Source organism: Engystomops pustulosus, chromosome 1 (genome assembly GCF_040894005.1).
Source record: "Engystomops pustulosus chromosome 1, aEngPut4.maternal, whole genome shotgun sequence".
In the NCBI taxonomy this organism is placed as follows: domain Eukaryota; kingdom Metazoa; phylum Chordata; class Amphibia; order Anura; family Leptodactylidae; genus Engystomops; species Engystomops pustulosus.
In genome coordinates this window covers 255,484,938-255,510,833 of record NC_092411.1, presented here as the reverse complement: position 1 = coordinate 255,510,833, position 25,896 = coordinate 255,484,938, and the positions used below count along the sequence as shown (strand labels likewise).

The window sequence follows — 25,896 nt, the reverse complement described above, 5'->3', positions numbered from 1 at the left end:
CTCTCTCCTCTACTACATTTTAATGACTCAAGTGTGTCTTTTACACCATTCATTGTGGAAATTGCACCTTGGAGACCCCATCCTTGTGCAAGTTTCCCATTAAAATAGAGACTGGGGCAATCTGTAATGGGCTTTGTAAGAGTTTCTATGGTGTGTATTGATTATTAAGACCATGCCACAAGATTGAATACTTCTAATAGCAAAAAAAAGACAAATATAACATTGTTGTGTCCCCATTACGCACCAATAAATCACCTCCTTTACTTCTCTGCCACATTTACAAGTCTGACCGAACCATTGCAAGCGGTAGCTCCTGTTCTGTAGGTGTTGGAGTATTAAAAACTACTGGGTGTCAAATAGATAAAATACAATTACATGTCCACAAAGATTATGTACCAACATCACCAAAAGTCTATGTCCAGTTGATATACATTCTCAGTTGTACGTTTAGATGTTCTTAAAGGTATAACACATAAGAAATTGAGTTATAAGTTATGGATAATACAAATCCTGTGTAAAAATACTCTGTATAATCTGAGTAACGCAGCAAAGCAATGACTGTATCCAAATGTTTTACAGAACACTATACTAAAACTACATAAAACACTGTGCAAAATCTAAAACTTTCAGACAGTACAAAAATTTTATAGCAATGTAACATTGCTTAGAATCTCTACAAGAATACAATTTCTACCCAGCGGCATTAACTTTATCACGGATCGATATTCAGCTTTCCAGTCAGCAAACTGGTGCCGCATACAGTCACACACACTGCTGCATTACCTTTCATATAAGCCACGATACATAACCTTTATATACAGAAGAAGTTTGATGCTACTTACAAGATTCCTGTCTTTGGAGGTATCCTAGCTGTCCTGCTATCAGCATCCTGTGTTAGCTACAGGACAAGTAGTTCCTATGAGCTTCATTCTTTCCATCCATGAAGAACAGTAAATCCAAAAAGTCGGATTGGTAAGAGCACGGAGGTGCGATGAGCGATTCCCTAATTGTAGTTAAGGCGTATGGTTATTTCGGAGAGAAGGAGGACTTGCAGGATGCAAATGAAGGGGAGTTTGTTACCTTTTCCAACAATAAGGAGTCTTTGCAGACGCCACATGTTGATCTCAGGATAGAGGCAGACAGCGGCTACAGGAGCAATAAAGAAATGATAGCCCCGTGTGCAAACACATCACTTCTTCATTGATTTCCCGGAGACAGTGATGTATTTCCTAACGGATTCTGTTTATTAATTCTAAGCTGTGAGTAAGTGATCATCAATCGGAGTGCTACATTAACATCTCTGCCTGCAGAATGCAATAGTCCTATGTTAATGAACAGTGAGTGGTGCGGGGCACACCGTCTTACACACTCTGCTGATTATTCTTTATGTAAATGTGTACGGAAAGTTATTAACACATTCCGAGGGGGCAGCAATGGAAATAAAGTATCAGACGGAGCTTCTACCCTTCCTCTCGCTGAAGGTGCATTGCAGCACTGGACTCAATTGATTTAGTGGATGTCTCCTATTAGCGAGAGTGCTGCTCTCATCTCATAGTCCCTCCCTTTCTTATAATATATCATTAAGAGAAACGCCAAGAGCCCGCCTGGCACGCTGACCGGGGGAAAACTTTCATGCCGCAGACGAGAACAAAGACAGACATTCGAAATATGTTGTTATAGACGGTTTTGAAGAGCCTCGAGCTACACCGGCGATATCCAAATTACTATACATGAGATTTACATGTGTAGCTTCACTATAGATGGAGATATGTTTTGATACCAAAGGTTGTACCTTTCCCAGATATTAAATGGCTGTTACATACTATATATATACTACATAACATATTGCATGATACTGTAAGTGCATGATACTTTGGCTGGGTTCATACCTCGTTATTTGCCATACGTTGTAAGGACACGCCAGGAGGATTCCTATGTGTCCTCACAACGTATGGCACAGACGTATCCCACTTTATGCCTATACAGTGGGATACGTTGCCTGGGGGACCCCATTCCCTCCACCCCCCCCCCTTAACGCAATCGGGGACTGTCTGCTGACAATGAGTGGGGTGTTCCCCCAGTGATGTCACTGTCCTAATATAGACTAGTGACATCACCAGGTCCCCCTCTCTTGCCAAGCGACGTATGCGCTCGGCGGGGCTACGAGGAGAGATGCAATATGCTACATCCGCTCCGCATAGACGTCCATTGCCTACACTGAGACCATATGTCGCTTAGGTTGAGGCTGCAGGATGAAAAAATGTAGCTTGCTGCACTTTTTGATGTACAACAACTATGACTCCATCTGCAACAATATCTCAATGTATACGCGAAGGGTAAACGTCGCTGCTCCAATCCTTATGCAAGTTCTTATTTTTTCTTTGTGATGGTTGATTAGTACCAGTGTAAATGTGACACAATTCTTACAATGGATTCTATGAAGACTGTTCTATATGATTGGACTGTACCACACAGGCCCGCTGGGGGGGAAGGGGTTGGTTTGGCTACTATTTATAGTCAGGTTCCTATTCCAGAGTTATAAATAAGGAGCTCGCATTTACTGATGATATAAAGAATACAGATGGAGAGGACAATTACTGTGCACTCTTTGCTAGCAAAGATGGTGCTGAGACATCATGGGATTAATAGCAAACAATCTCTTTTAAACACAGGAAAGGCTGCACTTCAAAAAGAAAGTACAGTACGTAATAACGAAAGAGCAGATTGTGATATAGGGTAAAGCGAAGGATGGAAAGTTGTGCTTCTGGTTGATGTCTTACTTATTCAGATAAGTTAGATCAGAATCTAATTTTATATGATTTATAGGCAGAGAATTATATTTGATGCATAAATGTAGGGTAAGGAGCAGAGGCGGATTAGGACTTCCATGGGCTGTATGAATATTATAGCCCCTACAAGTCTGGAATCATTTCCTACATATGGTTATAGAATCAGCTTCATGGGGAATGGGGGATGCGTCCCCTCTGCCTGTTTCAATCTGCGGTTTCAGGACCTTTGGAGAAGCTTGAAAGGTCCTGAAATGGCTCTTGTGTACATGTGTTTGAGAGCAGGAACAGATGTACAAGGACTTCATGGGTGAAGGTCTTTCTCAGTATAAAATTTGGTAGGTGGTTTGGGTGTCCATGAGCCCCCCAGAAGGCTTGGGACCCAGGTTACCACCCAAACCGCCTATATTATAACATAATCCACTACTGTTTAGCGGTTTTTAGGAGACATACATGTGTTAGGAGAAAGATAATTCTAATATTGTACATTATTATATCAGGAGTCTTCTAGCACGGAGCATGTCGGGAATCTGACTATTCAGCCTCTGTTCCCATCTTCTCTCCCTGGGCAGGTCTTCACTTGTTTAAAACCTTGGACTATTTTGGCCGCTATCACTCTGGAGCCCGAGGTAAAACTGTTCTTTCACGATACAGAGAATGAAAAAATTCCTATCATACCAAATTCTTCAAGTTTTGATAAAAGCTTAACACTGATTTATACTGGCTCCTCACTTACTATGAGGCTCCTAGGAAATGTCTCGTGTGTAACAGCTCATAAATTGTGGGTTTTATGAGTACAGTAAGTGCAGGGCATTCCTGTATAATCTCCAGCTCTACTAAACTGTGTCCTCTTCATATCTGCTGGCTAAGCACACCGGAGACATACGTGATAAATAGCACTGCCATGTTACTAATATAATATATCATATAATATCTGCCTAGGGGTGCACACCGCACCATATTTGTCCACACTATGGAAGTCCCTTATTAATAATCCATCCAGCCAAAATCAAACCCTCCCCATAAGCCTTGATGGACCACCCTTCCCAAAAAAATTACAACACAGCCAGCGGTCACTGGTATTGTAACTAGATGAACCGTCCCTTTTTCCATTTACACTCCCATTTCCTAATTATCTTCTATGAATGAATGGTCACAGTGAGAGGGGATACAAGAGCAAAGGATGGAGGAGAATAGAAGAAAAGAACAACAATAGATAATGTCCTATATATTTCCCCTCAGTAGCCAAAAAACACATCATGCCCTTTGCAGGAGCGAAGAAATCCCTTATAGTATCCATTATAGAACCCAAAATAACCATAAAGAAGCAGGGGCTTTTCTTCTCTTTCCTTCAGGTGATCTTAGATTTCATCTTTTTATTATTTATCCTTGACTTCTAAGAACTTGATCTTACACTGTGACACCATATGGCAGTATATAACATAGTAACATTAGGTTTAGAAACTCTACTGTAGCCTATTACTTTATACTGTTGATCCAGAGGAGTGTAGAAAACCCAAGAAGTAGAAGCCGATTTTTGGAAAGTCCTATAGTTCCACTGCTCTTAGGGTTAAGAAGTGTCTTCTATGATGATGTAGATACCCTATCTCCTCAAAACATAGACGATGCCCCCATGTTGCGATTACATTATTGTGCCTGAAATATCATCCTATGGCAGGGAGGTGGTGGACCTGGGGGCCTTCACTAGGTCCCCATCTACCTACTATAACAACACCTTAGCACCCATAATCATGTCATTGAGAGCAGCTGATTGACAGAAGGAGCCTCATGGGACATTGTAGCTATTCAACACCCACTTCTGAGTCATAAACACAACCTTTTGCTCACAAAAATGGCAAATTTTGCAGCTTACCTGATTCGTCAGGAGTAGCTGGTGAAGCACTATCCTGGGACAGGGTCGTCCAGCTTGAGTCTTCATCGCTGGGTGCTAAGTTCTGTATGCGATGCAAGGCGCAGTCTGTTTTCGCACCAGTCTTTGGATGGTCCTTTTTAGTCTCTGGACTAGATGACACTGTTGGCACGAGACTGTCCTCAGGACTTGGAGTCTTATTCTGCTTGGACAGCAGAACTTCTCCATTGGTAATAATACCTGGACCTTGTCCAGTGATCCATATGGAGTTTTCCTCTTCTTTCACTGCATGGCCATTAGATAGACTTTGATCAAGTTCTCTGGAAGTTTCAAGATCGGAATAATAATTAAGGAAGCTCTTGGTCCTTCTGGGAAGTAGAGGAAGAATTTCAGAGCTTTCTGGATCGTCGTCATCTAGTTTTCCTGAAATCCTGTTGACACCATCTTCTAAACTTACATTCTTGTTCGGGTCTTGTTGTCCTTGTTCGGCAGCTTTTCGCAACTGGTTCTCCCCATTCTTCACCAGTTTGATATTTGAAGAGCCATTCGACAAGAGAGGTTGTGCTGCTGGGTCAGACAAGCCCATGGCTGCCTGAATATTGGTCAGTGCGTATTTTTTTCGGCATTTTGGTGGTGTGTCGCCCTTTGTTTCAGTGTGTTTTACATCGGCATTAAGCAGTTCATTGTGAGAGGATCGCAAGCTCAAAGTGTTGGGAGGACTAACCGGACCATTCCTGTTCACTATGTCTGTAGCGCTGTGGCTTGCCATAAACATTGGGAGTGTTTCCACACTGGAGTCGACTAGAAGAAACGATAAAGAGATGTTATTACAACCAGACCTTAAAATACTGCTCTAATTAACAAAAATTGTAATCTTACGCATCATTGTAGGTCCCTTCAAGGTCCTACTCATATTCTCTGTATATGGCATATATAATGTGGTGTAGAGTACAGCATTATTCTTGGTGTCAGTAAAAATAGAGCAGTGATCACTGTAGGGCAAATTCAGTATTACATGGCAATTATTCTGATCAGTAATGTGTTGCCTTAAAGGGCTTGTATCAAGTTAGCAAGTTATCTCCTATCTACAGTATAGGGGACAACAAGCTTATTGGTGAAGTTCCGACTGTGGGGACCTCCACCCATCACAAAAACTATATATGTACTTTCTGTATCAAGTCCTCACTGGGTTTTTTTTGTCTGCTTACTATTTACTTCCTATAGTAAACACCGGTCCATGGTTGTGTGATAGAAATGTTTCTGTTTCTGTTCCATAGCCACTTTTGTATGAGTGCAGCAGGTCAATAGGGAAGTTCCTCATTTTGTCCAAATGTTTACAACATAAAAATTCTCCAGGAGTAAAGCAATATAGAAAATATATACTCATATAGTTTTTAACTTCATTTTCTTTCTTTGCTGTGATTAAAAATAAAAATAAAGAATAAAAATATACTTATTTTATTAAAAAAAAAAACAATAGTATCACATGAAATAAATGCTGTGTAAAAGCATATTTAACAGAAATCATTTATAAAGAATAATTCAAATATAATGCGTCAAGTTGTAACCAATGCGGGCACTATGGACATGTAAAAATGTAGCAGTAAAATTACGCATAAAATCTATTTCTAGGAAGCGTGCCGCCACTTTGTGAGCCCAGATTACAGCTCTTTTAGTAATAAGTACTGTTCTCCCCACAGGTAAAAGGAAATTATGTCTATAATAAGATGATGGAATTTTAAGCCTTTAACTATTTCACTGGAACTGGAACAGTAGTAAACTGTGCATATTCTTATGTGGTTACACTACTATTACTTGCAATGGCACCACTTAGCCCTGAGTCAGGGGTATAACCAGTGGTGTGACTAGAAGCTGCAGGGCCCCAGTGCAAAGTCTGTGCCAGGCCCCCGACTATAATGTATGGTTTATAGTAATAGTCTTCTCATATGGGAAAGTGACACCATAAGGCCCCCTTAACCTCTTGGGCCCTGGTTACGCCCCTGGGAATAACTACAGGGGTAGCAGTCTTAGCAGCTGCTATGGGGCCGCAGTGTCAGGGGCAACTTACCTGACACACAAAAGAGTGGAGGATGTGCACCATATAACTGTTAGGCTAAATTCACACTACCGTTCCTACTCTTAGTTAAAAAAGTGAAGGATGGAGGTTTAAAGGAAGTTGAGCGTTTCAGTTAAAGATACCATTAACATCAATTTTATGTCATCCATTATGATCAGTCTGGTAAATAATATTTTTGCTCACACAAAACAAGATATAATACTAGAGATAAAGATGACATATAAGATGTTGATTGTTCTAGTTGGCTGGACTACCACACTTTTGAGAACTTACAGCTAGTAAGTGGCGAGTTCACAAATTGAGGGTCATTCATTTTTAGGTGTTGGGGTTTGGCCTTCGGTTTTACAGGTGTTTTGCACTGTGATGCCAAACATTTAGGATGGGGTTTAGAAGATGCTATTTGTTGGTCTAATTTTGCCCCAAAACATTTGCAAAAAAAAGTGTTAGGAAACTACAAGTGCAGGAAAAGTGTCAGGATTCAAAAGCTGCCCACAAATTGTGCGACAAAAAAAGACATGAGTGCTGGAAAAGAAGTTAAATTGTCTCATCGACACATAATAAATCTGGCGCACAAGACGAAGCTAAAAAAAAAAACCGATCTTTGATTAGCTTTGTGTTCACAACATGTTTACGTAAATACAATGCTATTTTTTTCAGACTTAACATACTGTATACACAATGTAAATCAAATAAGTATACACTATACAGGCAGTCCCCGGGTTACATACAAGATAGGGTCTGTAGGTTTGTTCTTAAGTTGAATTTGTATGTAAGTCGGAACTGTATACTTTATAATTGTTAACCCAGCCAAAAATTTTTGGGTCTCTGTCACAATTGTATTTTAACCCCTAGGCGCACCAGGACGTTATAGTACGTCCCCGGCGCTAGATGCTTAGCGCACGGGGACGTTCTATAACGTCCTGCTTCTGGCACCGGCTCACGAACGGAGCCGGTACCAGAAGCAGCGGCTGTCAGCTGTCTAGTACAGCTGACAGCCTGCGCTAACACCCGCGATCGGAGCCGGCTCCGATCGCGGGTGTTAACCCCTTACTCGCCGCGGTCAAACATGACCGCGGCGTGTAAGGGTGTTTGCGCTGTGGATCGGATCCCCCGTGCCGCTTACCGGGGGATCCGATCCACTTCTGGGCAGCTCCGAGGACTGGCATGTGCCCCGGAGCTGCCCAGTCTCCATGGCAGCCAGACCCCTTCCGGGTCTGGCTGTAAACTGTCTGAGCATGCGCAAGCTTGCTCAGACAGTTTACACTGCTCTACAATAAAATAGTATTGTAGAGCAGTGTATTGAACTTAAACCAGTGATCAGAGCATCACTGGTTTAAGTTCAAGTATGTAGAAGTAAAAATATGCAAAAACACTTAACACTACACATTATAATAAATAAAAAATAAATACATAAAAATATAAGCCCCTAAAATGTCACTTTCCCATAAAAACACTTAATAAAGTATAAAAAACACAAAAACACAAAAACCCCCGCATATTTGGTATTGCCGCGTCCGTAACAATCTGTATAATAAAACAGAATCGTTACTGGACCCGCACGGTACACGCCGTAGAAAAAAAACGCAAAAACGTTCCGAAAAAAGATAATTTTTAATTAATACCTTATCAAAAAATGCTCTAAAAAGTAATTTAAAAAATGTTATGCACTCCAAAATAAGCCCACTAAAAAGAACAACTCTTCTCGCAAAAAATAAGCCCCTAACCAGATTTGTCAGCCGAAAAATAAAAAAGTTATGCATATGAAAAGATGGTGATGCTAAAATGAACAAGATTTTCTCCAAATTGGTTTTTATTCAGTACAATTGAATAAAATACACAAAACCCCCACATATTTGGTATCCCTGCGTCCGTAACAATCTGCATAATAAAACAGAATCGTTATTAGTTCCGCAAAGTGAACCCCGTAAAAAACAAAACAAAAAAAAGCTCCATAAAAAAGATCATTTTCAATTAATACCAAAAACCCCATAAAAATCTTCCTGAAAAGTGATGATTTTCATTTCCTCCACCAACAAAGAGTTAATAAAATCTCACCAATTAGCCTATAGATTCCCCTAAATTACGTACCAGAAAAGTGCATCTCATGTGGCAAAAGAAATAAGCCCCTATAGGTCCACATTAAAAAAAAGAAAAAAATTATAGCCTGTACAATGTGACATAGAAAATCTGATCTGGATGGCGCCTCCTTCCCTTCTATGCCCGGCCGTGCGCCCATACAACAGGTTACCACCACATATGGGGTATCGGTGCATTCGGGAGGAATTGGGTATCAAACTTTGTGGAGCCTTTTTTTATTTAATCCATTGTAAATGTTTAATTTTCCACCCAAAATGGGTGTATTGTGAAAAAATATTACAATTTGCAGACTGCACCTCCATTTTGTTTTAACCCCTATAAAACACGTAAAGCGTTAACAAACTTCTTAAAAGTGGTTTTTCATACGTTGAGGGGTGTAGTTTCCACAATGGGGTAATTTACGAGTCTCGCTATTATTTAGGCCTCTCAGTGTCAATTAGAAGTTGAGCAGGTCCATCTAAATACGGGTTTTGGTGATTTTACAAAAAATGTGAAAAATGATACCTAAATTCTGAGCCTCATAACATTCTAGTAAAATATGTGGAATCTTAAAAAACCATGCCAACATAAAGCAGACATTTGGGAAATGTAAGTTATGAATTTATTTGGGTGCTATGACTATCTGCATCAAAAGTAGAGAATTTAGAACGTTGAAAATAAAGAATTTTTCCAAATTTTTTCCAAATTTTGTTTTTTTTCATAACTAAACACAAAAGATATCATCCAAATTTTTAAACTAATTTGAAGTACAATGTGTCACGAGAAAACAATCTAAAAATCCCATGGATATCTCATAGCGTTCCAAAACTATAACCACTTATAGTGACACAGGTCAGATTTGAAGAATGGGGCCGCGTCCTTAAGGCCAAAATAGGCTGTGTCCCCTAGGGGTTAAAAATGTTGGGTTGTCATAAGAACCAGAATTAACACTAATGCTTCATTGCAGACACCTGTGATAACTGTTATAGCTGTTTATTGTAGTCTAGGACTAAAGTACAGTAAATTACCAAAATCCAGAGGTCCGTTTGTAACTAGGGGTCGTATGTAAGTCAGGTGTTCTTAAGTAGGGGACCGCCTGTACATATTTTGTAAATACAGCTATGTGAACACAATGTAAATGTGAACACAGTCTAAATAGAGACATACTGTAAACACTGTGTAAATGAAATGTAAACACATGGGGCACATTTACTACTTACTAATTATGTGGAAAACTGCACTTAAAGTGCGCCAGATACATTAAGAACGTGCGCCAGAAATCATGAATCTGTTGCTTCCGCGCATTAGCCCAACAGAGTTCCCCAACTTTTTTGTGGTGCACCTTTAACATAGGGAGTGCGACAGACTTTGCATGTTAACCGGTTCGCGCCCGCCCGCCGTGTATTCACGGCGCCGGTCGCGTTCCGATGCATGGAGAGGGCTCGCGGGCCGAGCCCTCTCCATAGCCGGTAAGTCTCTGCTGCATATTGCCGGGTGTTTTCTTGCTGATAGCCGTCGGCAAAGCTGCCGGCGGCTTCAAACAGATGGTGGCGCGCGGGCGCCGCCATCTTTCCGAGGATTGCTGCTCCCCGTGACGTCATCGGGGAGCGGTGATCCGTCGCCATGGTAGCATCGATTCTCACGAAGACCCGAAGCTACTGCGGGTTAACCCGTTCATTACAATGTGCTATCAGCACATTGTAATGTATGAGGAGTAAAATCCCCATATGCTGCCATACTGTAGTATGGCAGTATATGGTAGGATCGATCAGACAACCTAGGGTTAAAGTACCCTAGGGAGTCTGAAAAATAGTAAAAAAAATTAAAAAAAAAAAGTTAAAAAAAAAATTATAATAAAAAAACCTAAAAATTCAAATCACCCCCCTTTCCCTAGAACTGATATAAATATAAATAAACAGTAAAAATCATAAACACATTAGGTATCGCCGCGTCCGAAAATGCCTGATCTATCAAAATATAATAACGGTTTTTCACTGCGTTTAACCCCGTAACGGAAAATCGCGTCCAAAGTCAAAACTGGCACTTTTTTGCCATTTAAAAAAAATTTAAAATTCTATAAAAAGTGATCAAAAGGTCGTACAGTCCTAAAAGTAATATCATTGAAAACATCATCAAAAGTCGCAAAAGATGACACCACCCTCATCTCCATACAACAAAGTATGGAAAAGTTATAAGCACAAGAAGACGGCAAGATAAAAAAAAAATTTTGTTCATGTGGTTTTAATTTTTGTAAATGTATGAAAACATTATAAAACCTATACAAATTTGGTATCCCTGTAATCGTACTGACCCAAAGAATAAATTAGATGCGTCATTTGTGGCGTGAAGCGAAAGCCGTAATATCCAAGCCCACAAGAATAGACACAAATGCGTTTTTTCACCATTTTCACTGCATTTGGAAATTTTTTCCTGCTTCCCAGTACATGGCATGGAATATTCAATGCGATCACTATGAAGTGCAATTCGTTACGCAAAAAACGAGCCATCACATAGCTTTTTACGTGTAAAAATAAAAAAGTTATAGATTTTTGAAGGTGGGGAGTGAAAAATGGAAATGAAAAAACGGAAAAGGGCCCGGTCCTTAACCGGTTAAATGTGGCGCACAGTCTGACTGAGCACTGCACGCCGCCTAATTTATGTTGCATGGTGCCTAGTGCAGCTGCGCCACAAAAGGGTCGCATGTGACACATCAGTGGTGTGGAGACTTCTTAAATACCTGTGCAAACAGTTTACACCTAAAAGAACGTGCAAAGTCTGGCCCTTAGTAAATGTGCCCCAATATAAACATACCGTAAACACAATGTAAATGCTATGTTAACACAATGCAAACGTGGCCTAAATAGGGAAATGAACAGAAGGTGTCACGATGCACGCACTACAGCCATGGGCTGTAGCAAGTGCACACAGCCATCATTGTCAGAGGGGAAGGGGTTATTTTTGTAGTTAGAATTTTTATATTAATTTTTTTAAAATTTTTAATAATTAACTTATGACATTGCTGCGTTAATATAACCTTTTAAACATTTTGCCTGACACATTTAACAAACTGTGGCCCAGATTTATTAAAGCCCCTGCACCAGCTTTCTGTGTGACTTTGCACATGTATTTAGCTGCCATGCACACAAAAACAGCAGGGACAAAGGTAATGGGAATACAAAGAATTCAGGCTGTAAGTCTTGTATATTAGGATGATAGTCTGACAGCATTTTTGCTTTAAGCTTGAACTCCTGAAATATATTAATGGGAGATAAATAAATCCGCGTCTTTCATCCAATTCGGATAGATAATAATAAAAGTAAAATAAATAACAATAACTACTGGATTGTTCTCTGAACGCTCACGATTTCTGCTGGGAAATGTTATGCTTCAATGAAATAAAGAAGAAAAGAGAATCGCGCCATAGAGAAAGTATTTGTAGAATTACTTGCTACATATTATCTTTCTATTCTTTACAAGAAGACTAGATTATCAAAGCCTGGACTCTGAGGGTTTGATGGTTTTATATTTCAGTATTCCCAAAAATGTAAGAAACTTGAATTGAAAACAGCTTCTGAAAAAGTTAATAGTGATTAGTGATCGGGGGGGGGGGCCTAAACCATTGGACCCCCATGGAACAGACATAGTCATCTTCTATTCTGTGGATAATTGATAACTTGTAATGGTCTAAAATGGTTTTTTTCCAGTCCTGGAGTTATCCCAAAACACATAGGGGCAGATTTACTTACCCTGGTCCAGCGGCGCGTTCTCCGACGCCGATTCGGGTTCTGCCGGGATTCACTAAGGTCGTGCGCCCGATGTCCACTAGGTATCGCTGCTGCGCTGGAATTCACCTAGTCCGTCTCGGTGTATGTGATTGCTATTTTTGCGACACAATTTTTTTTTTTAAATTCCGCGGGTTTTCCGACGGCCACGCCCCCCGATTTCTGACGCGTGAAAGCCGGCGCTGATGCGCCACAATCCGATCACATGCGGGGGCTATTTGGCGCAAATGGGAAAAATTCTGGAACCCCGGCGGAAAAACGCGATTCAATCCCTTAGTATATGTGCCCCATAGTGTAATAATTAATCAGACTCACCCCAAAAATAGTTAATCAAAAGGATTCTACTAGGATACTCATCAGTCAACTGTAGAGGAACCAGTTAGCAAGTGTTTAGTTCCAGTGCAGCGCCACCACAGGAGAAGCGAAGCATTACATGGCACTCATTAAAAAAATAACACGGACGACAAAAGAAAAGCAGGGACATTTTTGGTCATCCAGGGAAAGATGATCTTGATACTGATATAGTATGGGTACTTGATATGAGAGATGGTCCTGATTAAAAGACCCCAAACTCTATCACTCTAACCTCGATAGAGTGGGTGCAAAACCCACAACTCATGAGCTGCATACAACCCACAAGTTCGCCCCCTGATCCCCAGCCAGATCAATTATCACTTCCATCATTGGTGGAAGTGCTCATTGGTGTAGGAGCCTGGTTAGCAGTGAATACAGTCCTCATGACTCCTAGGTCCTCTCCGGGTAGGATCTTTGTCCAGACAATGTATAAATGAGCCAGCGTCAGGACCTGTTACAGGAGAGGACAGTACAGCCGACATGTACCCGCTGCTCCTGGGATCACTCCTGTACCAGGTCCTGGTGCGGTGCATTCATACATTGTCCAGTATTTGCCCGCACTAAGGGGGTCTATGGGGGTCTCCAGTATAATTTGTCTGTGCAAGGGGTTAACGGTATCATTTTCCTGCTTTGGGGGTCTCCAGCAGCATTTCTCTGCTCTGGGGTCTCGAATAGTATTATTGCTTTCTCGGGAGTCCCTGTTATTATCATCTGCTCAGGGAATCTCCATATTTATTATGTATCTCCTCTGGGGTCTCTATAGTTATTTTCTAAATGCAATCTTTGGTTTCTGGGGTGGTATTTAATGCTGCACTGTGGTATTTGTAGTGTTTAGATGACATTTGTGCTATATTGTGGTGGTTGTTGTGTGTGTTTCCTTGAAGTTGATCAACATGACAATGGGGTCCTCGGACCAATAAAGGTTGTGCGCCCCTACTCCTACTTAAGGTATAAATTTACAGGTGACAGTCATGAATATTTCTTTCATTGTGACTACCAGGAAACCATAGGGTTCATGTCTCCACAAAACAAAAAAAAAAGGCAAATTTGTGTCACAAATTCAAAAGGATCTGTGGTTATGTTGCTTTGTGCGCCACATTTCATCAGGGAATAAAGTCCACACACACCGATGACAGCAAAAAAACACAAAAACCTACAGGCAGGAATAGGACCTGCTCAGACAGCTTGAACACAGATTCATGAGTATCCATTTATTTAACAGGTAGCACAAGGACACAAACAAGGATCATGTTTATTCTGCTAGGAAAAAAGTAATAATCTCACAGAAGTCACAGTAAAAAATAATTGTGGCCTTTACACAAAGCCTGGTCTTTATTAATCAGTGGAAAGTAAATGCCCAATTCATGACTTGTTGGATTTCGGGACTGGACTGGGTTGTAAAAGAGTGAAATCTACGTCATAAAGTTTAGTGAAGATATTCATACACTTCTAGGTGTTAAAATTGTTAGTAAGGAATTTTCATATTAGTCATAAAAAAAAGGAAGAAATCATCACAAATTCTCAAAATGAAATAAAAATACAAAGAAAAACAAAGAAATGGAAAAGAAAAGCATTGGGTGAAACATAACTGAATACTCAGAAGGGATTTCTAACCTTGGAGGACTTCAGACATGGGTCACAGGGGCGTCAGCAATGGATCAGGATATAGGTTAAAGTTAGCAATCTGAAAAGAGGGATGATGGGAAAAATTAAAAACAAGGAAGAGTCTAATTTATAACAAATAACTAGACGTGAAAGGGTACAGATTCAACCAAACAGAAGTCAAATGTAAATCAAATGGCAAATAATCATCAGGATGAGAAGATCACAGGACTGCTAGGAGCATGACCGAAATACAGCGCTACTAAAACTTTATGGACGCATAAGAATATTTTAGTATTTAGGAATAAATTTGCCAAAAAATGATAAAAAAGTCAAATAAAAAAAGCTATAACCAAAAATTATACACAGAAGGCTATGTGTTTCCTATAGTATATACCAGAATTATATTAACATACATGAGAATTTAGGGGAGTTGTTTTCCTGCTACAAAACTAGAAAGGATCTTTTACCTAAAATATTTATTTTGTCAAAGAACACAGGCTGAGGTAGGAATGACAACATAGACAAAACAAGCAGATTTATCAATTTTTAATGTTTGAAACATAACTTGAAGTTCCATTTACATTAGTTAAGTTTATAGCACTAGTAGCTCTTCTATAATCCCAAAACACTTACAAGGTTAATACACACAGTGATGTCACAGAAGGGAGATAATACACACAGTGATGTCACAGTACATGGATAATACACACAGTGATGTCACAGTACATGGATAATACACACAGTGATGTCACAGTACAGGGATAATACACACAGTGATGTCACAGAAGAGAGATAATACACACAGTGATGTCACAGTACAGGGATAATACACACAGTGATGTCACAGTACAGGGATAATACACACAGTGATGTCACAGAAGAGAGATAATACACACAGTGATGTCACAGTACAGGGATAATACACACAGTGATGTCACAGTACATGGATAATACACACAGTGATGTCACAGTACAGGTATAACACACACAGTGATGTTACAGTACATGGATAATACACTCAGTGATGTCACAGTACAGGGATAACACACACAGTGATGTTACAGTACATGGATAATACACTCAGTGATATCACAGTACAGATATAATACACACAGTGATGTCACAGTACAGATATAATACACACAGTGATGTCACAGTACAGATATAATACACACAGTGATGTCACAGTACAGGGATAATACACACAGTGATATCACAGTACAGGGATAATACACACAATGATGTCACAGTACAGAGATAATACACACAGTGATGTCACAACACAGGGATAATACACACAGTGATGTCACAGAAGAGAGATAATACACACAGTGATGCCACAGTACAGGGATAATACACACAGTGATGTCACAGTACATGGATAATACACACAGTGATGTCACAGTACAGGTATAACACACACAGTGATGTCACAGTACATGGATAATACACTCAGTGATGTCACAGTACAGGGATAATACACACAGTGATGTCACAGAAGAGAGATAATACACACAGTGATGTCACAGTACAGATATAATACACACAGTGATGTCACAGTACAGGGATAATACACACAGTGATATCACAGTACAGGGATAATACACACAGTGATGCCACAGTACAGATATAATACACACAGTGATGTCACAGTACAGACATGACACACAGTGATGTTACAGTACATGGATAATACACTCAGTGATGTCACAGTACAGGGATAATACACACAGTGATGTCACAGAAGAGAGATAATACACACAGTGATGTCACAGTACAGGGATAATACACACAGTGATATCACAGTACAGATATAATACACACAGTGATGTCACAGTACAGATATAATACACACAGTGATGTCACAGTACAGGGATAATACACACAGTGATGTCACAGTACAGGGATAATACACACAATGATGTCACAGTACAGAGATAATACACACAGTGATGTCACAACACAGGGATAATACACACAGTGATGTCACAGAAGAGAGATAATACACACAGTGATGCCACAGTACAGGGATAATACACACAGTGATGTCACAGTACATGGATAATACACACAGTGATGTCACAGTACAGGTATAACACACACAGTGATGTCACAGTACATGGATAATACACTCAGTGATGTCACAGTACAGGGATAATACACACAGTGATGTCACAGAAGAGAGATAATACACACAGTGATGTCACAGTACAGGGATAATACACACAGTGATATCACAGTACAGGGATAATACACACAGTGATGCCACAGTACAGATATAATACACACAGTGATGTCACAGTACAGACATGACACACAGTGATGTCACAGCACAGGGATAATACACACAGTGATGTCACAGTACAGACATGACACACAGGGATCTTAAGATTTTAAACTAGAGCATTTAGATATCGGTCAGGGTGTTGTTTCTGCTCAGCATTTTTGTATCAGCTTTAGGAGGTATCAGAGGCCTCATTTATGTTGGTAGGTCAATAACTCAGACCATGTATTGAACATTGAACATACTGCCTAATAATCCGACAATGAAAAAGTCAGATTGTTAAAGTGTCTGATGCTGGACCCTCTACCTACTGTGACCACCGGTGAAGCTCCCTGGATGCTGGTAATTTACTTAATAAAGTTTTATTGTTAATCATTGTTCCAAGTCAACCAGAAATGTTTTTAAATCTATTGTTTACAGGGATCAATAAATACTTTGTTTGGGGTTACACTTACAAAATACACCTGTTCTGACTTACATACAAATTCAACTTAAGAACAAACCTACAGAACCTATCCTGTACATAACCCGGGGACTGTCTGTACTAAGTGGTAATGCCTGTAGTTTTAGAAACTACAGGGTTTTTTTAAGCATAGAAAATATTAACAAAATTACTGACTAGATTACATGTACTGTAGATAAGATCATTATATAAAATGTCTTACATGTAAAGAAATGAATGGTGCTAGGAAATGAATCACCTCCTTCCAGGACTCCCTTTCCCATGTGGTGTACAATATATCTATCTGGCTTAACCTTTTGTCCATAATAACATGAATTTGTACACTGCATCAGGAAAGAGATGTAGACTACACCCAGTACTATGGGAAACTCACACAAAAGGATAACCTGCACTTCCCTGTGCCACCCAAAAAATACCACCGAATTGCAATAATAAGAAGATACACTGAGAAAAATGGAAAATATAAACTTTAAGTACAATATATAATATAATCCCTTACAATCCAGAATTTGATTATCAGGAATTTAAAGGACATCTAGCACCAGGATGAAGGATTGTAAACCAAGCACATTGACATGCTGGTGTGTGTCGCCTCTGGCAGGATCTGCTCTTATTTTAGCTTCTTATGGCCTGGTTTTTAAAAAAAAAAGTGCTTTTAAAATTATGCAAATAAGCCTGAGGGCATGAAACATTAATTACTTTTAAATTATTAATCACTTTTTATTACATTTTTTATATGTTACATATAAAAGTGACATTATGGACTTTGGGACGTTATTTTCCATTACAGGGTTAACTGCTGGGAATAACCGTTTTTATATTTTTCATACATCAGACATTTTGGAGATGCGGTGATACCTAACATGTTTATGGTTTTTACTGTTTATTTTTATATCAGTTCTAAGGAAAGGGGGGTTGATTAGATTTTCTGTTTTTTTTATACTTTTTTAAATTTATTTATTTTTTACTATTTTTGAGACCCTCAAGGGTACTTTAACCCTAGGTTGTCTGATCCTACCATATACTGCTATACTACAGTATGGCAATTTATGGATATTTTACTGATCATGTATTACAGTGTGCCACTGGTACATTGTAACAAATTATCTGAAATTATACACCCTTGGGTCTTACAAAGACCCAAGGCTGTCATGGCAACAGATAGTCGTTCCCCGATGACATCACAGGGAGTGACAATCTAAGCCAAAATGGCGGCGCCCATGAGATCAAAGGTGTGGTGGTCTCATCCAAAAAATCAACTTTGAAGAGATATGTAAGTTGGTTGTATAAAGTCAAGGAGGCTTAACACTGAAGTCAAGCTCTCTCTTCCTCAGAACCCCACGATTGTTTTTTATATTACCTTTTTAGGATATTCCTGACATGTATTAAATGAACCCCTTAAAGGAAACCTACCACTGCTTGCATGATGAAATCATGCAAGCAGACCACCCTGTAGGCTACTTAATGCTGATGCCGGCACATAGTTTAGTTAGGCTCGGCGAACTTTAGTTAAAAAACGATTTTCTTACATATGTAAATGAGCCCTCTGGTGATACCCTACGTCATCTTCGGGCTGGCGATGGCTTCTGATGTTTAATTATTCCCTCCTCCTTCATATTACCCTCCTCCTTCAGGTGCCGAGAGCCGACGTCACCAAGCTCTCAGCACTTATCGCACAAGCGCAAACACTAAGTCTCGGACAGCCGGCACGGCTCTCGGCACCTGAAGGAGGACGGGTAATTTGAAGGAGGCTGGAATAATTAAACATCGGAAGCCATCGCCAGCCCGAAGATGACGTAGGGTAGCACCGGAGGGCTCATTTACATATGTAAGAAAATCGGTTTTTTAGCTAAACTAAAGTTCGCCGAGCCTAACTAAACTATGTGCCGGCATCAGCATTAAGTAGCCTACAGGGTGGTCTGCTTGCATGATTTCATCATGCAAGCAGTGGTAGGTTTCCTTTAAGGGGTTCATTGAATACATGTCAGGAATGTCCCAAAAAGGTGATATAAAAATCATGGGGTTCTGAGGAAGAGAGAGCTTGACTTCAGTGTTAAGCCTCCTTGACTTTATACAACCAACTTACATATCTCTTCAAAGTTGATTTTCTGGATGAGAACACCACACTGGACCATGAAAGAAACATGATCTGGAAGGTGTTCAGCTGCTTCACAACATACTGGTGGCGGTGTATTGGGGCAATGTCTGATGAAAGATTCCCTTTAAGTTGGTGCAAAGATATTTTTTGCTGCCAAGGTTTTCTGTTTTAATTATAATATAAACAAATATGCTGTTGTGAATTTCATAGCAACTCATAACGTTCTCTTTTAGTATTACACTTAAAGGACATCTGTGTGTGTGCCCCCTCTGGCAAGATCCGCTCTTCTTTTAATTTCTTTTTCCCTGGTGTCTACAATATAAAGCTTTCAAAATTATGCAAATATGCCTGAGGGGCTCCAGACTCCATAGGTGTTAATAGAACCTGGAGCCCCTATGGCTCATTTGCATATTTATAAAGCCTTTTTTTCTTAAAAACAAGTACATAAGAATCTTAAAGTAGAGGGGACACACACCAGTATGTGAGTGTTCTTGGTTTACAATCCTTCATCCTGGTAGTAGATGCCCTTTAAGATGTGTCCTTGGTGCCTGTTTTACTTACAATATAAAGCAGAAGTGACTTTTCCTATATTTTTCTGCTGGTCCCCTAGCAACCTCACTGTTAAAGTCATATCACGGATACTTTCTCTTCTTTCATGAAATACAATTAATTTTAGCGCTGGTGCTAATGAAACATTTACTTTATTCTGTCATTCATTAGCGGCATCTATGTACTTCAGTAGTGGTTCATTGTTCCATAGAGAAAAGAGGTCAAGTACATGTAATACATATAGGCTTTAATATCTAGGAGAACAAAATTTTTAACATACTTTACATAAATCAGCCGTACAGTGTATGTACATGTGGAATAACAGGATTTCTTCATGTAATCTATCTTGTTCCCTGCATCTTTTTAGCAGTTTTCCGCTCTGTAGATTCTACAGTCTCTCTAATTCTTAGTAGTCTCCAAGCTGGTGGCTGGAGACAAGCTGCATACAGAAAGTAGAGGAGAATGTTTTTATCTAACTCTCTCACTTACAGACATTATTAAATTCACATAGATGATTATAGTGAAGAAATGACCATCAATTATGTGAAATAAGCGATTGGAGTCAGACAAAAACATACTGGGGCTCATTCACTAAGGCTTGCGCTGCTCACTTTCGTCAGACTGTGCCCCTTTTTCAGAGATTACACGGCTTGCACAGGTATGTAAGAAGTATCTGTGCTGGGATTTTGGCGCATGAGATCCTTTTTTGGCACAGCTGTGCTGGCTGCCATGCAACACAAATTAGGGGGCGTGCTGGCGGACTGATTCGGACTAAGCGCGGGATTTAACTTTCAAATTGTGTCGCAAGCCCAAGCACTTACATGCACCACTAAAAAGATGATGAACTCGGTCGGACCTGAGCGGGAAGCGACACATGCAGGATATTTGGCGCATGATCTTAGTGAATCGTGGCACAGTGCATTATTGTTGGAGAACCCACTTTCGGTGAACTCCAGCGGCCGGGTAAGTAAATGTGCCCCTGTATGTCTGTTGCAGTGTTTCATTGTGTATCACCCCTGCTCCTTTCTCTCCCTCCCAATCCATAGATTTTATATAGTGCCACTTAAGAGTTATCTTAGATAAGATATTTTACCCTTTTTGATGTTGGGGCACATTTACTTACCCTGTCCGGAGGAGATCAATAAGTGCGCCCGATTTCCCGAATGTGTGGCTTACCCGATCAGGTCCGCCGGAGTTCACCATCTTCTTCCTGGTGTATGTATGTGCATGTCTTGTGACACAATTTTTAAGTTAAATCCCGCTGCTTGTCCAAATCTGTCGGATCATTTGACGACCCGCCCCCCGATTTGTGTCTCATGTAAGCTGATGCAATTGTGACTAAATCCGATCGCGTGTGGCACAATCGCCTGTCCCAGCGGTGCGATCCCCAAAAACGTCGGAAATTCATATGGAAATGTGGCCGTGGGACCCTTCCTAAATAAGCCCCGTTATATTATCAGAACAAAGGATCAGCCATATTCAACATCCCTGATCCTTCTTCCCAAAACAGTATATGTCAGGACTACATATCAGGAATCTACATATTCATCCAACTCTGCTTTTAAGTGTGGGGACACCATTATACTATAGATACATCTTAGAAAACTCTAGACTGCAGCTGATTGTAACTATAGGACACAACCTGCTTCACTGTTTCACTTTACAGTTTCATTACATAGTATATTATATTATAATGTTGTAATCTATATATCTGTAACATTTGTCCCATGTTGGCTATTAATTAAACTAGAAAACTATTGTAATGAAGTAGCTAGAAACAATACATGAAAAAAACCCTAAAGTAATAGACTCAGGTCATGTAGTCTCTGCATGAGGCAGCTGTCATTTGTCCATCAGATGAGCAGAGAATGAAAATAGACGTCAGGAAACAGAGCGCACTCAATCCAATAAACAAAAGTCACAGACATTACAGAGCGATCTCTAAGGATGTGATTTATAAGAAAGGAAATGACTCGGGAAGCCAGTGCTGTCTGACACAAATGCTGCTAAGACTGTCCAAATAAAAGACATAAGATGCAACCAACCAAACCGCTGTAAGAGAAAGAGCAGAGTATCCAAACTCATTGCGGCACGTCATACATTGGAGATAAGTTTGCCAGAGTATGATGGTGCATGCGCCAGACGAGGAGGCTCCTTATAAATCCCGGGAGGCATGTGCGGTGCTATGGGCAGTGCGCAGGCACAGGGCCCCATGCCGGCCCACTGAACGGCCTGGCACCGTCTGGTCCCCACCTATTTGCATTAAGGGTGGAGTAATCACAATTTCCAGCTCTGCGCTGGGAATTGCGACTAAATCACAACGCGTATACCTGTTTTTAGGCAAGATGTGATAAATCCCCCACAGTGTTTTATTATAATAAATATATGTTCATAAAATGATTTCATAAATCCATTATCTATAACTTTTACAATTGGCCTGGTACTTCTATGGAACTGAGATGCTATACCTCTAGGTACAAACATGGAAACAGAGCTGTTTGCAGTTTGGAATCTGTTCCCTCTAGGATAGATATACAGAAAGTCATGCTTGGTGTTAAGGGGGCTGTTTTACAAGGTAGCTAAGAGGTGATGTTTTCCTTATCCCATCCTGGGAAACGTATTTGCATATTATCCAGGATCCCCGAGTGTAGTAACAATGGCTGTAGGTCTCCACAAGCCTATAATGTGGCCATTATTGGCAAAGTCTACGTAAAGAGAACTCTATCTTTCTGACTTTACGTGATACCATAGACATTCTGGGGGAGATTTATCATAAGTCTCTTAGAGCAGAACTGTTCTAGTTGGCGTTGCCCATGGCAGCCAATCAGAGCTCAGCTTTCATTTTCCCACAGCTGTTTATAAAATGAAAGCTGATTTCTGATTGGTTTCTATGGGCAACTAGAACAGTTTTACCTCATAAACTCATGATAAATCTCCCCCTCTGAGCATAATAGTGCCGTTTTTCGGGAAAAATATTTCTATCACTATCTATGGCTGTGGGAAGGCTACTATTTTATTACAATAGTTGCTGTATATGTGTTCCAAACATCTTAGGCCCCTTTCACACGACTGCTGTGGGGACGTATATATAATAAATAAATGCACAAAAATCAAATATTGTTACCAAGACACTCATCTGGCAAGTAATATAAGAGCATATCACTACAGAGGGGGTCTCCAGCTTTTTCTTTTAAATCCATATTGTCCATATTTTACACGGTAATCCAATTAATAATTCAATAATAATCCAGTAATTCCCAACTAATGGCTGCTGCACAGGGAGGTGCTGTATATGGATGCCTGGAGCTACTCGGTGTAAAACAGATCATGTATCATGTAAAACAGCCTATGTATTATGTACAGCTGTATATAGTGGATGATCATATGTGAATACATACATGAACTGCTTGGTCGATACGATGCACCTGGATAGCGCCTGCCCATTGTTGATAGTCAGAACATTACAGCTTCTTCAAAAATGTTAAACAGTGAAACTTTTCTCAGTCTTCACCTGTTGAAGAAAACACATGAAATATTAAAATGTTGAGCCTTGTAATCTTGGTACCCTAAAGGAGAGTTTAATCATTGTGTAATGGGCAATGATGGGCATCATAAAAATGTACACCAGCCTTCACAGACCTTCAGTCCCCTCCTAAGTCATGAGAACAGAGAAGAGTCATATTTTGCATAAGAGGAGTCAAATTTAGAGGCTGCAGAGGTAGAGTCACTTTAGCCGCCACTATCTTTGGTTCTAGAACCTAGAAACATGCTTGATGCCATATTAAAGATAGAAATATCATCTTTCAGATCGCATCAAGCTTGTGTTTCTGTGGGCAGTTAAAATAAAGGCTTAAATTGGATTTTTAGCTGCCTTTATCTTTGGTTCCATAGATCAGAGAACCACAAGCCTAATGGGATCTGAAAAATGAGATTAATTTTCGAATGAATCTGCAGCCTCATGTTAGGCAAAATATTTATTCGGCCTGAATGGAATACTTTAAATTATTTTTTATGGAACATTCCTGAAAATTATGGGTTTTTAAAAATTATTTAATTTATTATTTTTCAAAATACTGTATGACTCTTCTCTGCTCGTTTTCACATGACTTTGGAGGAGATTTTTTAGAGGTAAATGTACAAGATATCACATAAAAAGATGAATCTAGAAAGGACATATCATGCCTTACTTAGGGGCTGCTACTTTAGTGAGTGTCGCTTTAACTGATGCAGTATTTACAGTAAATGACATATCGTTATTAGTAAAGCTTTTGTATCAGTGGGTGTGTGACAGCTGCAGCCATCGGAAGCCATTGTTCCCTATACTGGTGTTTTGTATTCTGCATGTGGTAACCTCGGCAGGGGTCCTATGGCGGCTGGCAGCCCTGTAAGATGTGACAGTAATGCAGCCAGTCAAGCTGTGAAATGCGTTTCCCTCTTTCCAGCAACTCATATGAAAACGCTGACCCCCTCGCTTGTGAGTTTTTCTTGCTGTTGATAGGAAAATTATTGCTATTTCAGAGCTGCCAAGATAGCGCACTGCACTCCCAGTGTTATCTGGTACTTGCCTGGAGCAAGACGAGCTGACATGAGACAACATCAGTGCAGCGACAGATGCCGCCACCAGCCCAACGCGTCAAATCCTATATACAGCGGGGTCCATCCTATCACATATCACAGTATTCATAAGCGCGGATCATCAATGATTACTAAATAGCTTCAATCCCCACCGGAGACCAATGTAGAATGAGCCCAATTATCCATACTGGTAAGCAGATACACTTACACTACAGTTACACTATCTATCCTGGGCATTGCTTAACCCTTTAATGAATAATCGGATGGAATATGCTTCCGCTCCTTGTCTTTCATTTCCAACATTCATCTTAAGCTAACCAGATAGAATTTTAATGGATGGCAACTGTTGTAACCCCCGACATATGGTGCCAGACTGCTCCTGCGACTTTTCAGAACCTCTTGGCTGTGTACACAAGGGTAGGCATACTATACGATGCTAGATGGCACAGATGTGAGGCTCCTATCTCCAGCTGCCGCATGATTCTGTATGATGATGATCACTGAATAACTATGTCTATAGTGCAACAGGTATTGAAGGACAAATAGAGGGAAAGGCAGAAGAAAAGATTCTCCATGTGTTTTAAGAATTCACGGGTTTGACCGGCAAGAGTGGGGAATTGTGATCTGTACTAAATCTCATTATAAGGTAATCTCTATCATTAGAGACAATGGGGGAGATTGCATGTGTGTCGGTGTATGATGAAGTCCTTGTCCCTCCGGCAACGCTGGATACATTTTGGCCCCCTGATGGATCAAGCAGCCGGGCTGCGCAGCAAACAATTCTATGGCAGGTCCTGCCTGGCGTACAATGGCGCTATTAACTAACAACCATTTAGCTTTGGACAGTAGTTGTACTAAGTGTGCGGGCCCATCCGGCGGCCGGCCGCACCCCACTTGATGTGGAGGTGGCTTTAATGAAAAATGATCGCAATTAGTGGTGGTTCGTCAGTAATCGCAATTATTTCAGTTCCTGATAAACAAGCCCTGATTAAATCTCTCACAATGAGGGCACATAATGACAGGATATTAAGCTTTAGATAATTAATGTGTTTTACCCTTGTTAAAATGTATTACTCTGGTAGATCAAGTGATAAAGAATTCAAGTATTATAATAAAGAGAGGGAAAGAGAAAGCAAGAAAGAAATAATATGAAAAGGAAGACAAGAGAAAAGAAAACAGAAGGAAAGGAAAAATAGAAATGATAAAAATGAAAAAGAAAAAAAGTGAATAAAATAAAATGAAAGTAGGATGCAAACTAAGACAGGAGAGAACAACTGAAGGGAAGGAAAAAATAGAAAAAAGAAAGACAGGATGAAGACAAAAAGAAAGTAAAGTACCGAAGAAAAAGCTAAAAAGTAAGATGCAAAGATAGACAGA

General features: G+C 40.0%; 1 protein-coding gene across 13 annotated transcripts in view; it reads right to left on the bottom strand.

Moving 5' to 3' along the window:
• The window catches only part of APBB2 (amyloid beta precursor protein binding family B member 2), a 214,802-nt gene that overhangs the window by 114,907 nt on the left and 73,999 nt on the right, over positions 1 to 25,896 (bottom strand). For 11 of the 13 annotated variants that reach the window (XR_011849821.1, XR_011849822.1, XR_011849823.1 and 8 more), the window contains 2 exons: positions 23,343 to 23,455; positions 4,660 to 5,457 (listed from right to left, as the gene is read on the bottom strand). Coding sequence is in view for 8 of the 13 variants with exons in the window: in XM_072125080.1 (XP_071981181.1) it covers positions 4,660 to 5,457; positions 23,343 to 23,388 (844 nt within the window). In the remaining 5 variants the exon portion in view is untranslated. Of the gene's footprint in view, positions 1 to 4,659; positions 5,458 to 14,559; positions 14,630 to 23,342; positions 23,456 to 25,896 lie in introns of all 13 variants that reach the window. The other 2 variants (XM_072125124.1, XM_072125144.1) reach the window with 1 other exon arrangement.